The 12,712-nt window shown below is 45.6% G+C and overlaps 1 protein-coding gene across 1 annotated transcript; it reads left to right on the forward strand.

Annotated features, from left to right (window-relative positions):
- Positions 1-6,880: 6,880 nt before the first annotated feature.
- Positions 6,881-12,341, forward strand: Plk2 (polo like kinase 2). Its single transcript, XM_051182914.1, has 14 exons — positions 6,881-7,174; positions 7,734-7,841; positions 7,990-8,106; positions 8,307-8,436; positions 8,562-8,649; positions 9,080-9,175; positions 9,280-9,478; positions 9,568-9,715; positions 9,958-10,055; positions 10,306-10,435; positions 10,670-10,910; positions 11,024-11,153; positions 11,396-11,506; positions 11,641-12,341. The coding sequence occupies exons 1-14, from the start codon at positions 6,911-6,913 to the stop codon at positions 11,830-11,832; spliced, it is 2,052 nt and encodes a 683-aa protein (XP_051038871.1). The 5' UTR covers positions 6,881-6,910; the 3' UTR covers positions 11,833-12,341.
- The last annotated feature ends 371 nt before the right edge of the window (positions 12,342-12,712 follow it).

Consider the following 12,712-nt stretch of genomic DNA (forward strand, 5'->3'; position numbering starts at 1 on the left):
TTCTGCTGCAACACATTTTGTCTTCACGAGATTCCCACTGTCCGGCATCTAAAACTAATCCTTCCACTAAGGGTCAGCAGCCCTTAGCCCATGATTCTTCTGGAGAGGACACTGGGTGATGCTGTACCCTCATCCTCCTGTCCATCTTATTCGAGGATGTAAACTATTAACTCAGAGTCTGCATAGATTGCAATCTAGTCTAGGCAGGCCTCCTCGCCCGCCCTCGGTTGGCCCTTTGCCTCTTGGAGCATCGTCTCTCAGCTGCTCTGTTGGTCTGCTCTTTCTCTGTTCCCACCACCCTTTTCTGACTCTTCCTGACCTCACACTGTCAAGACTTCAGATTTTTTTTTTCCTTTTTGCTCACAGACTTGACTTCCTAGTTAAATAATATTCAAAATTCACTACTCATGCTTACATGGTGCTATGTATATTATTCAATGATAATACAGGATATTGTAATAGATATCTGCGCAATATCCCACCCAAACATCAAAGAATATATAGTCTACTCAGAAACACACCGAAGTGTCTCTAAAATGTATATCATATTCTGGCAAGAAAAGCCGGTCTTAACAAAGTTATGTACTATCTATTTTATCACAATGCAATAACAGTTCAAATCAACACCGAATGCCTCTCTAACAAGCACACAAACTTATGGAGATTAAACACGTTACTAAAGTACCAGTGGATCAAAAAGAAATCAAGAAAGAAAATTTAAAAATTTCTAACAAAATGAAGACACAATACAACAAAAAACCACCGAGACAGATTAAAAGCAGTCCTAAGAGAGAAATGTATAGCTCTAAGCACCCATATTTAAAAAATAAAAAAGAGGACAAGTAAATGACTTAAATCATGCAACTCAAAAATTTGTAAAAAACAGAAAGAAAACAAGCGCAAACCCAGTAGACAGCAAGTAATAACAAGAATCAGAGCAGAAATTAATGCAACCGAGAAGATATGAGGAATCAACAAATCTCCGAGCTTATTCTTTGGGAAGAAAAACAAAACTGACAGATGTTCAGCCCAATTGAGCCAAAGAAAGGGCGGGCCCAAATTAACAGACCGGTGCCGAACGGGCCAGCATCAGTGCTGGCAGCTGAGAGACTCAGAGGAATATAGGGGATACTTTTAAAACTGATATTCTGTTAATCTAGAAAACCAAAAAGAAATAGACTAATTTCTAGATTTATCCAAAATACTAAAGGCAGGCAGACCAAGAAGAGATCAACAACTTAAAATGATCCATAACAAATAAGACTAAACAGTAATTAAAACTCCATTGGACTTTCAAAGACTTACAACCAATGTTTCTTACTTCAGTTTTTTTTTTTTTTTAGAAACAAAGGAAACATTTCCAAATTTCTGTAAAGCAAGTATTAATTTAATACTAAAACCAGGTAAAGACACAGTAGCAAAAAAGGAAATTACATGCTGATATCCCTGATGAATATAGGTACAAAATTCCCCATCTGTTGCAAAGAGAAGTTTCCCTGATGAGGGGCAAGCGCTACACTTACCTGTGGGTATAAGGACAAATATTCAGAATGTAGTTAGGGGTTATGCTGGTTTAGTAACCCGTGAGGAAGGGAGGACCAGGGAGACCCACTGGTCAGACCCTGGACAAGGCGGTGAACAAATAACTCTCTAAATTCTACTTTTAGGTACGTTGAATGTGTAGACTAATTGAGCCCTCTGTGGTGGACTGAAAAAGTGCGACGATTTTCCCCTCGAGGAGACAAAATATGTGACATCTTCGAAAGCAGCCCTAAAGTCACAGCATTGCTTGGCAGTGTCATTGACCTCCAGCAGAGGGCGACCTAATTCCAGACAACAGATTCACAGTTACCAGTTCAGCTGCGCACTAGCAAGAGCCCGACAAAAAACATGTTCAGAAAATAGAGAGAAGATAAAAGCATACACAGATGAACGAACCAACGACAAGAACGAAGGTGGATTTTGATCGGATATTTTACTACATTCATAACAAAGCTTTTTAAATAAAGTTACTGGTTAAGATTCACCACACTATTTTTATTTTATTATTATTATATTGTTATTTTATCAAGAGCTGGTATGTCAAAATAAACACCATAGAAACCAACATTTAGTAGGTTTAACATTTATATACACAAGTTAACCCTTTATCCCATGAGAGGCTAATTTTCAAAAGTGTTGAATATTAAATTTGCAAGTCTAATGTTTTAGGAGAAATATAATAATACAAAGCTTGTAGGTTTTTTTTTTTTCCAGCTTCAGCACTGAAGTCTCTGGAGCCTGGTGTGAGCCTCTGAATGTTGGTGTGCATTGGACCTGATTCCCACGAGGTCACATGGGTACTGCTCTGTGAAAGGGATTAGTACCTTCGCAAATGGGGTCCTAGGAGGTGTCCCAGCTCAGCTCCCATCCACCACAAGAGGGCTCAGCAGGAAAGCTGAGGCTTGATAGCAGGCCTCCAGCCTCTCCAAATGAGGGCACGACTTTACTATTGTTCACAATTATCCAAATGAAATCATTTTGTTATACTTCTAGACTCTATCAGCCAGGACACAACTCTATCAGTCAGACTCTGATATGTCCAAATCTGACCCCAGATATTAGAAACACATATTGAAATATTCTTTTACTTGGATCACTTCCCTCATGCCATGTGCTCCTCAGAAAATTTTTCTCCACCTATATTTAATTGCCAATTTTACTAGAGTTCAAAAGAAAATCTAGATGGTGACATCTGCTTTTAAATGATTAGTGAAATTAAGAACTGCAAGAGGGAGGCCTGATTTCCTTGGCATCATCTGATGACTGTGAAGAGACACCCCAAAAGTTCTGGTAACGTTCTAGCAATCAAACAGATTTCTCATCCTTGCTTCTGTGAACACGTACATTCTTTGATGGATATGGGCTTGCAGTCTGGTTGTTGATTCTTGAGTTCTCAAACATGTTACTTTTTGTTTGTTTGTTTGTTGGTTTTTGTTTTTCAAGACAGGGTTTCTCTGTGTAGCTTTGGAGCCAGTCCTGGAACTCCCTCTGTAGATTAGGCTGGCCTGGAACTCATAGAGATCTGCCTGCCTCTGCCTCCCCAGTGCTGGGATTAAAGGTGTGCGCCACTAACGCCCAACGTGTTACATTTTTAAAATGTCCATTTTCTTTTAGTTACAATATAGCTTATCTTTCTTTTAGTCACTATATAGCTTATCTTTCTTTTAGTCACTATATAGCTTATCTTTCTTTTAGTTACAATATAGCTTATCTTTCCCCACGTTAAACTTTCTTTTGGTGAGTTGAAGTTCTGAGCTATTCCCTATCTGCCAGTCTTTTGACACAGCATTCTTTTTATGCTTCAAATCTTCCCCAGCTTGTGCTCAAAAGCTATTGCCCATATCTTCCCATCGCTTTGCTCTTTTTTTAAGCCTTTACTCCATTTGTAGAGATTTGAATTTTTTTTAAAGGTTTATTCTATCCATATCCATGTGAGTGCTTTGCCTGCACACATGTCTGTGTATGCCCGGTGCTTGAGGAAAATGTGAGCCTACATGAGGGTGTTGGGAACTGAACCTGGGTCCCTTGCTAGCATAACAAGTTCTCTTACCCATTGAGGCAACTCTCCAGCCCTGTAATTTTGTTTTGTTTTTAACATGGTTTGTAATAGTTGTTTGTTTGCTGTGACAAAATATCGAATATCTTCAGTTACCTTGATCTTCACAATCCCTCACAGGTAACTGAATCCTTCCCACACGTAACTCCAGAGCTCTTGTTAGAGCCTCGGAGACGGGACCGAAGGCATTTGTTCCCTGGTTCTCCCCACTCTGGTGGCAATGAGCAAATTCCATTCCCACGGAACCATTATTCTTTACCTTTAGTTTCTATAAGGAATAGCTACATCTGTTGAAAGCCTTTTCCCCCCACCACTGCCCCCACTCAGGCTCCCCGACATAGGAATCTCATGACAGAATGAGATACTTTGTTTGTTTTGTTTTCCCCGTGAATGGAAAAGATGCTTTGGGTCTAATCTCCATGTACTGAACATCCTCATTCCTTATTAACATGTTGCATTTTTCCACACGTGGAAGTCCTTTCTAGATGGGGACCTACCATTATTCTCATTGTTCTAGTTCTTTGATAAGTTTGCTTAATTAATTTAGCAGCTTTCTTACTACAAATTCATTGTAAGGCTTCAAGAGAAAGGTTGATCGCTCCTCCTTCTTGTTTAGGGTAATTTTGCTGTTTGATCATTTAAAGTTTGTCACTATTTTTTCACCAGAAGCCCCATTGGGATTTTGGCAATAAAATTTGCATTCAGACCTCGGATCTACAGAGAAATATTTTGAGATTTATCACTTGTGGTAGCTTTGTTGTTGTATGAACTACAGTTTTGATTGTGTCCACATGGTGGCACTACTGTAAAGAAAATCAGTCTTTCCCCGCTGGCGAGGAAGGCCCTAAGACTCAGCATTGCTATTCTGCTCAGAACTGAATTTTCACGTGGATGGCCAACTGTCTACCAAATATTAAAGTATACCCTAAGAAAGAGTTAACATTGTATGGTACAAGATTGAGAAAAAGTCTTAACCATCTGTTCTTTAGTCTTTTAATCATAAGACATGAGCACACAGGTAAACACACATACACACACACACACACACACACACACACACACACGCACAAGGATTAGTGCAAAGCTATTCCTGGGAAAGGAGGACAGTCGCCTCCAAGCCAGCAGTCTCCTTCAGTTGCTTTACACAAGTCTGGAGAGCAAAGGTCATACAAGTTTATGCATAGAGGGTGTGTGTGTGTGTGTGTGTGTGTGTGTGTGTGTGTGTGTGTGTGTGTGTGACTCTGCTATTTTACTGCCAGCCCCGCCTCCTAGTCAAGCCTGGGACAGTCTTGGGTTAGAGTCTACTCACCCGTGTGAAAAACATGCCTGGGCTGGCAGTGACTTGAGGCACAGAAAGCCCCGCCTGGTCTGCCCTGCATGCTTACGATGCCTCCTTTGTACACTGCTGGGAGAGCAGGAGATGATGTAAAAGTCTGTAACGGTTGACTGCTGTTAGAGGCTCAGCGTTAGCTAGGGGCCTGGAGGAATTAATCAGGAATTCTCAGTGCCACTGGGTCCTATACAAGATAACTGCTTATGTACCACGTTAGCTGAAACATAAGGGTGCACATGTACTTGGCCTAACATAACGTGGGGTTCTATGATAATTTATTGATAAGTTACTAAAATAATATAGGATCAAATTTCCTCACCTGTAATGTGGGAGAAATGCCCACTGGACCATGTCACTCCATCATGTGCACAGGACATGTCACCCTAAAATATACCTCTGAATCAGATAATTTTGAGCTGAATGAAAAAGGGGTTAGACACAGAAGCCATGGAAACGACATCCAGCTTTTTTTGTAAGGAAAAATGTAAGGAAAAAAAATGACATTTTTAAAAAAATCCCTATTCCTAAGAATGTCTCCTGTGCGAGAAAAAGACTCTAAATAACAATTTCATCAGTAAAAAAATAGCAAACCTTATCCCCTTTTACTCCCTTGTTTCTGACTGCTTTCTTTTTCTCTTGTCTTCTTCACACTGGCTTAAGTTAGCGTTCAAACCTCAATTATAAGCCACCTGTGAGGGTACTCCGCTGTAAAACTCCCACATGTATAAATAAGCTTGTGTTTCTGAGGTTTACCTGCCCTGCCTGAGGGACCACAGTTCTAATCCTGAAAGGTAGAGGGGATATTATGCCCCCCTCCTCCTAACACGGCAGGATTTTTCATTGAGTTGGTTTAAGAGGACACAGGCATTTCAAAATAGCCAGTAGCGTTTAATACAGTACAGAAAAACACTAGCACCATTGCCATCAGAGCAAGAAAACAGGGTATGAACAGTGAACTCCTGTGTACGGCCACACAGATGCCTATATTCTGCCCTTCATCCCACAGTGTGTGTGTGGGGGGGGGCTTGGATTGACTCTATGTGCAGAAGGGCGGTGACATCGCTTTAGTGAGCCATTTGATCCACGCAGTTTGAATCACCTGCTTGGAACAAGAAGTCACAGATGACTTCAGTTGTAAAATCATAATTAGCAACGGGGCAGTTTCAGCTCCGCTGTCAAAGCCCCTCAGACCGTTGATCGCGCTTCTGAGAAGTCCCACGGGACGGCGCTCTTGCTTTGCGATGGTCAGACTTGTTGCGCAGCAAACCTTCGCCGGCCTTCAGGCCCATCCAAGGTTAGGGGCCTGCCCTTCGACAGGGGCCACTTCTCAGGCGATGGGAAGAGGCTGCAGGGGGCTCGGATGCTCCCACGCCCCCCACCCCACCCCACCCCACCCCAGGTCACCCCGATCTGGAACCCGCGGCGGGGGCCCAGCCACCGAGCCCTAGACAGGCGCGAAGGAGCCGTGCGGGAGGGGGAGGGCGCGCTGGCCCCGAGCGCTCCGGGTCTCTGGTTGACACCAGGGTCCGTGGTGTCACCGGCGGCGGTGCCAACCATGCGGCTCCCGGGATCGCCAACCCAGCACCCTCGGCCGGCCAGCGACCGCACAGGGCGTGCGCCCTCGGGCTTCTGTCTTCCAGACGAACCGGGGTGGGGAGTGTGTGTGGGGGGGAGCGCTTCGCCCGCCGCCACCTCATAGCCGGGTTCGAAGCCACGCGGCACCTACTGCACGGGCGCTGGCTCCGTGGCTCCCGAGCCGGCGGGCGGGGCGTTCTCCGTGACGTCACCGGGCCCCGCCCCTCCAGCCCAGGCGCATATATAAAGCCGGGCGGCTCGCTCCGGCTCGCACAAGCGGAGCTGGACGTGGGCTTAGCCGGTCGGCGCGGGGAGCGCGGTGCTCGGGAGCCAGGGCTAGCCCGGACGCGTGTCGGTGCCTCGGGGGTGGCAGCAGGCAGGGTCGGGTGTCTGGCGGCGCCGCGATGGAACTCCTGCGGACTATCACCTACCAGCCCGCCGCGGGCAGCAAGATGTGCGAGCAGGCGCTGGGCAAAGCTTGTGGCGGGGACTCGAAGAAGAAGCAGCGACCGCAGCAGCCCTCGGAAGACGGGCAGCCCCAGGCCCAGGTGACCCCGGCGGCCCCGCACCACCATCACCACCACTCTCACTCGGGACCCGAGATCTCACGGATTATCGTCGACCCCACGACGGGCAAGCGCTACTGCCGGGGCAAAGTGCTGGGCAAGGTGAGCAGCGGCGGGGCGGGTGTCCGGCTGCGGGGCGGGCTGCCCGGGCAAGTCGAGCAGCCTGGGACCCTGAGCTCGCCCTTATTCCACCCCCACCCCCCAGCTTCTGGTCCCCCGCGCGACGTGGGTCCCTCACCTGCCCTCCCCGGCTTCTGTGCGTGCGCTGACAGCGCTGGGCATCCGCTTTGCCCCCTCAGCCTGAGTCCAAAGGAGGACTGATGGCATTCTAAGTTAGCCCGGCTCTCAGCACCTGATCCCCGGGGAGCCCGCCTGTCAAATTTCTTCAGAGGCTGTTTTCCACCTTTCCGCCTTCCATTCCCCTCTGCGTAGAGCTCTCCTTTGTGGAAGAGACACAAGAAACCGGCCTGGTTTCCAGGAATTTGTTTCCCTTCCTGAAATGAAGGGGCTGTTTCACAAAGCAGATTGCATGCCTCTGGCCAGCCCTCCGTTTCCCCAACGTTTTGCAGTTTTCTTTCCATTTGAGTATTCATTTATTTTAAACGTTCACCTTCCATTTTCTTGTCATGCTCAATTCCATCTCGGCTTTGTTTCCTCTCAGGGTGGCTTTGCAAAGTGTTACGAAATGACAGATCTGACAAACAACAAAGTCTACGCTGCAAAAATTATCCCTCACAGCCGAGTAGCTAAACCTCATCAAAGGGAAAAGGTGTGTATGACTGTTGAGTAAAGTATTTTCTTTGTGTGCAGGGGTGGCCCTACCCTAGCAGAAAAATGTCTCCTGCATGGGTAAGCCCCACCTTCCCAGAGATGATGGGAGGTTAATAAGCCTTATCTTGCTTTTCCTTTTTCCTTAGATCGACAAAGAAATCGAGCTTCACAGGGTCCTGCACCACAGGCACGTGGTGCAGTTTTACCACTACTTTGAGGACAAAGAAAACATTTACATTCTCTTGGAATACTGCAGTAGACGGGTAAGTGCTAACTCCCCGGTCAGTGCCTTCCCCCGCTCGCTAACAGAACACTGATGTGATGTTCTGGTTGCATTTTATCTGGGGTGTTAGCCCTGACAGCTAATTCTCCCTCCATGCCAACCTACATCACTAGTCTGGCAAAGGGAAGCCTGATCTGGGTAACTGTTTGACACATTCTCTCCTCCCCCATCTCTTCCTAGTCCATGGCTCACATCTTGAAAGCAAGAAAGGTGTTGACAGAGCCAGAAGTCCGATACTACCTCAGGCAGATTGTGTCGGGACTCAAGTACCTTCACGAACAAGAAATCTTGCACAGAGATCTCAAGCTAGGTAAGCCCTTGGCTGCTGTAGCTGGGGTTAGCCTTTTGAGCAGGTGACTTCAGTGGAGGATGCTGCCTTCCAGAGCAGCACCTCTGCTGCGGAGGAGTTCATGTTCCATCTTTCCCACTTCCTAGGGAACTTTTTCATCAATGAAGCTATGGAGCTGAAGGTCGGCGACTTTGGTTTGGCAGCCAGACTGGAACCATTGGAACACAGGAGGAGGTTAGACTCGTATCCTGCCTGGGTTCTGTGCAGACCACAAACACAGCTTCATTATGTTCCAACTGTTACTTCCTAGAAAGTTACTTCACACTAGAATCTGCTGAAAGAAATATTCACTATGAATTAGGATAACTCACACCTCTAAATTGTTTATTAAGGCAATCAGATGTTTTGTTTTGCCTGAAATATGTAAGCCATCTGGTCTCAGTTGGTTAAAAACAGTTGGTCACATGGGTTGAGGAAATGGCACACACATTAAAACCTTATCAAAAGAAACTCCAAATAAAAACACTAAAAAAAATGATCAGATAGAAATTTAGCATAGCATTTCAAGGTTTGATTTCCCACTGGGTCACCCCCTCTACCCCCGAGAAATTTTTAATGAATGCAATAGTTCTGAATGAGACCTTGCTCTGTTCTGTCTTTTCAGAACAATATGTGGTACCCCAAATTATCTCTCCCCGGAAGTCCTCAACAAACAAGGACATGGCTGTGAATCAGACATCTGGGCCTTAGGCTGTGTGATGTAAGTAAATGCCAGAATGTCTGAAAGGCAAATTTGACTCAGTCAATGATGTTCAGAAGGATGGCCTTTTGACCATTTCTGAAGACGTGCTCCTGTGTACCCAGGTATACGATGCTGCTAGGAAGGCCTCCATTCGAAACCACGAATCTGAAAGAAACGTACAGGTGCATAAGGGAGGCAAGGTATACGATGCCGTCTTCATTGCTGGCCCCTGCTAAGCACTTGATAGCTAGCATGCTCTCCAAAAACCCAGAGGACCGTCCCAGTTTGGATGACATCATTCGGCATGACTTCTTCCTGCAGGTCAGTGAACTCTCTGACCCCTCTTTAAAGCTGAATGTCATCTCCCCGATTTCTGGCGAGGTTTCTGAACTTCTGTTCTGGCCCCACAGGGCTTCACTCCAGACAGGCTGTCCTCGAGCTGTTGCCACACGGTTCCGGACTTCCACTTATCAAGCCCAGCTAAGAACTTCTTCAAGAAAGCCGCTGCTGCTCTTTTTGGTGGCAAAAAGGACAAAGCAAGATATAATGACACACACAGTAAGTTTCAGGACTTCTCTCCCCGTTTTGTACCCAGGATGGCTGGGGTTGATGATGGACATGGTTTCAGCAGTTTATCTGTACACTAGCAGCAGATAAATGCATAACCACAACTGACTGATAGCTTTTGTTTCCTAAACACTCAAGTGTGCTGCATATATAATTGTAGTGGATGGGCAAGGAATGTGCCCAGCCTCGTTGGGATAGATTAACATGCACAATTCTTTCTCCTTGATTTACAGATAAAGTGTCCAAAGAAGACGAAGACATTTACAAGCTTAGGCATGATCTGAAAAAGGCTTCGATAACTCAGCAACCCAGCAAACACAGAACAGATGAGGTATGTTGGGGAAGAATATATGTGTATAGACATTTTAGGTCATTTCCATTCTTGGGTAATCAGCATTTTCCTGATTATCGGGGCCGAAGCAATGCTTCCAGGCACAGTACTACAGCAGCTTTCTCTGGCTTCTGGCCGCTGCTTTCTGATAAGCTTTTTCAGTAATTATAATCTCATTTGAACCTGAAGTTTCAAATATAAATAGACTTAGCTCCTTGACTCATTGTGTGGCTCTCCTTACCCCTTCAAGGAGCTCCAGCCGCCTGCCACTACAGTTGCCAGATCTGGCACATCCGCAGTGGAAAGCAAACAGCAGATTGGAGATGCGATCCGGATGATAGTTAGAGGGACACTTGGCAGCTGCAGCAGCAGCAGTGAATGTAAGTGTTTGAAACCATATTTTAAATAAACTGTAAGGCTAGTGCTGTCCACCAAGTAAGAAGAGTCAATTTGTCAGTCTAGTTTAACATAGAAACAAAGTTACAGCATTGGAGAAAAGAAGACATAGAGTAATCTTGGCTTCCCTGTCTTTCAAATCAGCAGAGGAAGAGCATTTCCATAGCTGTGGTTTTAGTGTAAACAATGTTGCCGTTTCTGTTTCTGTGAATTCCCAGGCCTTGAAGACAGCACCATGGGAAGTGTTGCAGATACCGTGGCCAGGGTCCTTCGAGGATGCCTAGAGAATATGCCAGAAGCTGACTGCATTCCCAAAGAGCAGCTGACCACGTCCTTTCAGTGGGTCACCAAATGGGTCGATTACTCCAACAAATACGGCTTTGGGTACCAGCTCTCAGACCACACTGTTGGAGTCCTTTTCAACAATGGCGCCCACATGAGCCTCCTTCCAGACAAGAAGTAAGCATGCCTGATTAATGCAACCTGCCAGTTCTCTGCTGTTGCACTAATGAAACCTGGAAACACTGATTAATTGCTTCTAATTTGTCTTTTCTCTCCTTCCTGATTTCCAGAACAGTCCACTATTATGCGGAACTTGGCCAGTGTTCTGTTTTTCCAGCAACAGATGCCCCTGAACAATTCATTAGTCAAGTGACGGTGCTGAAATATTTTTCTCATTACATGGAGGAGAACCTTATGGACGTAAGTACCTCAGGGATGTCGAGAGGATATGGTTGAAGCAGTCTAGATCTAGTAACATCTGAATCCCTTTGAAGTTTGTTTAGCTCAGGTTTTCATGTCTTATCTTAAATGCAGTGACTCAGTCTCTAGGAGGCGGAGCCAGGGATCTTCAGGCCATTCTGAGGCTTAAGTTCCAGAGGCACTGCATGGTCCCACACTGTCCTGCTTCTTAGGCACTAACCATCTCTCCTGACCTCTTCCAGGGTGGAGATCTCCCTAGTGTTACTGATATTCGAAGACCCCGGCTCTACCTCCTTCAGTGGTTAAAATCTGATAAAGCCTTAATGATGCTCTTCAATGATGGCACATTTCAGGTAACTGAGCCTTTCATGGAGGCACCTGTTCAGATCCTAAAACCTTTCTCTACCTAGCTGGTTTTAATTTTTCGCAGAACCTTTATCACTCTGGAGTAGTTAGCAAGTCCTAACGCCTGTGTTTATTTTTAAAGGTGAATTTCTACCATGATCATACAAAAATAATCATCTGTAACCAAAATGAAGAATACCTTCTCACATACATCAATGAGGACAGGATATCAACGACTTTCAGACTGACAACTCTGTTGATGTCTGGCTGTTCCTTAGAATTAAAAAACCGAATGGAATATGCCCTGAACATGCTCTTACAGAGATGTAACTGAAAACCTTTTGAGTGGACCCTATGGGACTCCTTTCCACTGTGAGACCAACCGGGAAGCCAGTGGCGGGACACAGAGCATGTTGGAGGAGATGGGCAGGTGTTGGTACGACTACAGTTCCTCAGTGGCATGCTGGACTGCTGGAGCCAGACCAGCCGAAGTGAGCAGTTGACTGTGGACAATCCAAGAGCGGAGCAGAACACGATTCCCCTTGAAGCACCTGCCTTGAAAAGGTTTCATCGGACAATTTCGCAGAAAGATGCATTGCCTCTTAGGTTCTCTCTGTGGAGAGTGCTTTCAGCCTGAGGGTTTGGAACTGTGAATATACTTCCTGAAGGGGAGGGAGAAGGGAGGATGCTCCCTTGTTGTTTAAAGGCTACAATCAGAGCAGCTTTTGGCTGTTTAACTGTGAACTATGGCCATACATATTTTTTTTTTTTTTTTTGTTATTTTTGAATACACTTGTGGCTGGAAAAGTGCATTCCTTGTTAATAAACATTTTATTTATTACAGCCCCAAGAGCAGTATTTATTATCAAGATGTTCTTTTTTTTATGTTGACCATTTTGAACTCTTGGCAATAAAGAGTGTGAAAACAGAAGAAGCGTCTCCTCTCCTTCCTCCTGGCGGTGCTGCCCCATCACAGCCATCCCAGCCTTTGAACACTGGTGTGCCCTAGGTAACACACTAGGAAGGTCTCCGCAGTTCCTAGTGACACTCTCTAGGGAAGCAGTCTTTAAGGCCGTAATCACAACTGTGGACTTTCTGAGTGGACCCGACTTGAGAGTATAATGGGACAGTAACTTTTACACCCACTCTCAACCCTGCCAACATTGAGCTCCTGCTAAATCCCAAACCACTTTGTCTCTCAAATAGTTCCTCAA

Source organism: Phodopus roborovskii, unplaced genomic scaffold (genome assembly GCF_943737965.1).
Source record: "Phodopus roborovskii unplaced genomic scaffold, PHOROB, whole genome shotgun sequence".
Lineage (NCBI taxonomy): Eukaryota > Metazoa > Chordata > Mammalia > Rodentia > Cricetidae > Phodopus > Phodopus roborovskii.

Coding starts and splice junctions, on each gene's coding strand:
- Plk2 (XM_051182914.1), top strand. CDS start 6,911: ATGGAACTCCTGCGGACTATCACCTACCAGCCCGCCGCGGGCAGCAAG. Junction 7,842..7,989: donor AACCTCATCAAAGGGAAAAG/GTGTGTATGACT, acceptor CTTTTTCCTTAG/ATCGACAAAGAAATCGAGCT. Junction 11,507..11,640: donor TCAATGATGGCACATTTCAG/GTAACTGAGCCT, acceptor TTATTTTTAAAG/GTGAATTTCTACCATGATCA.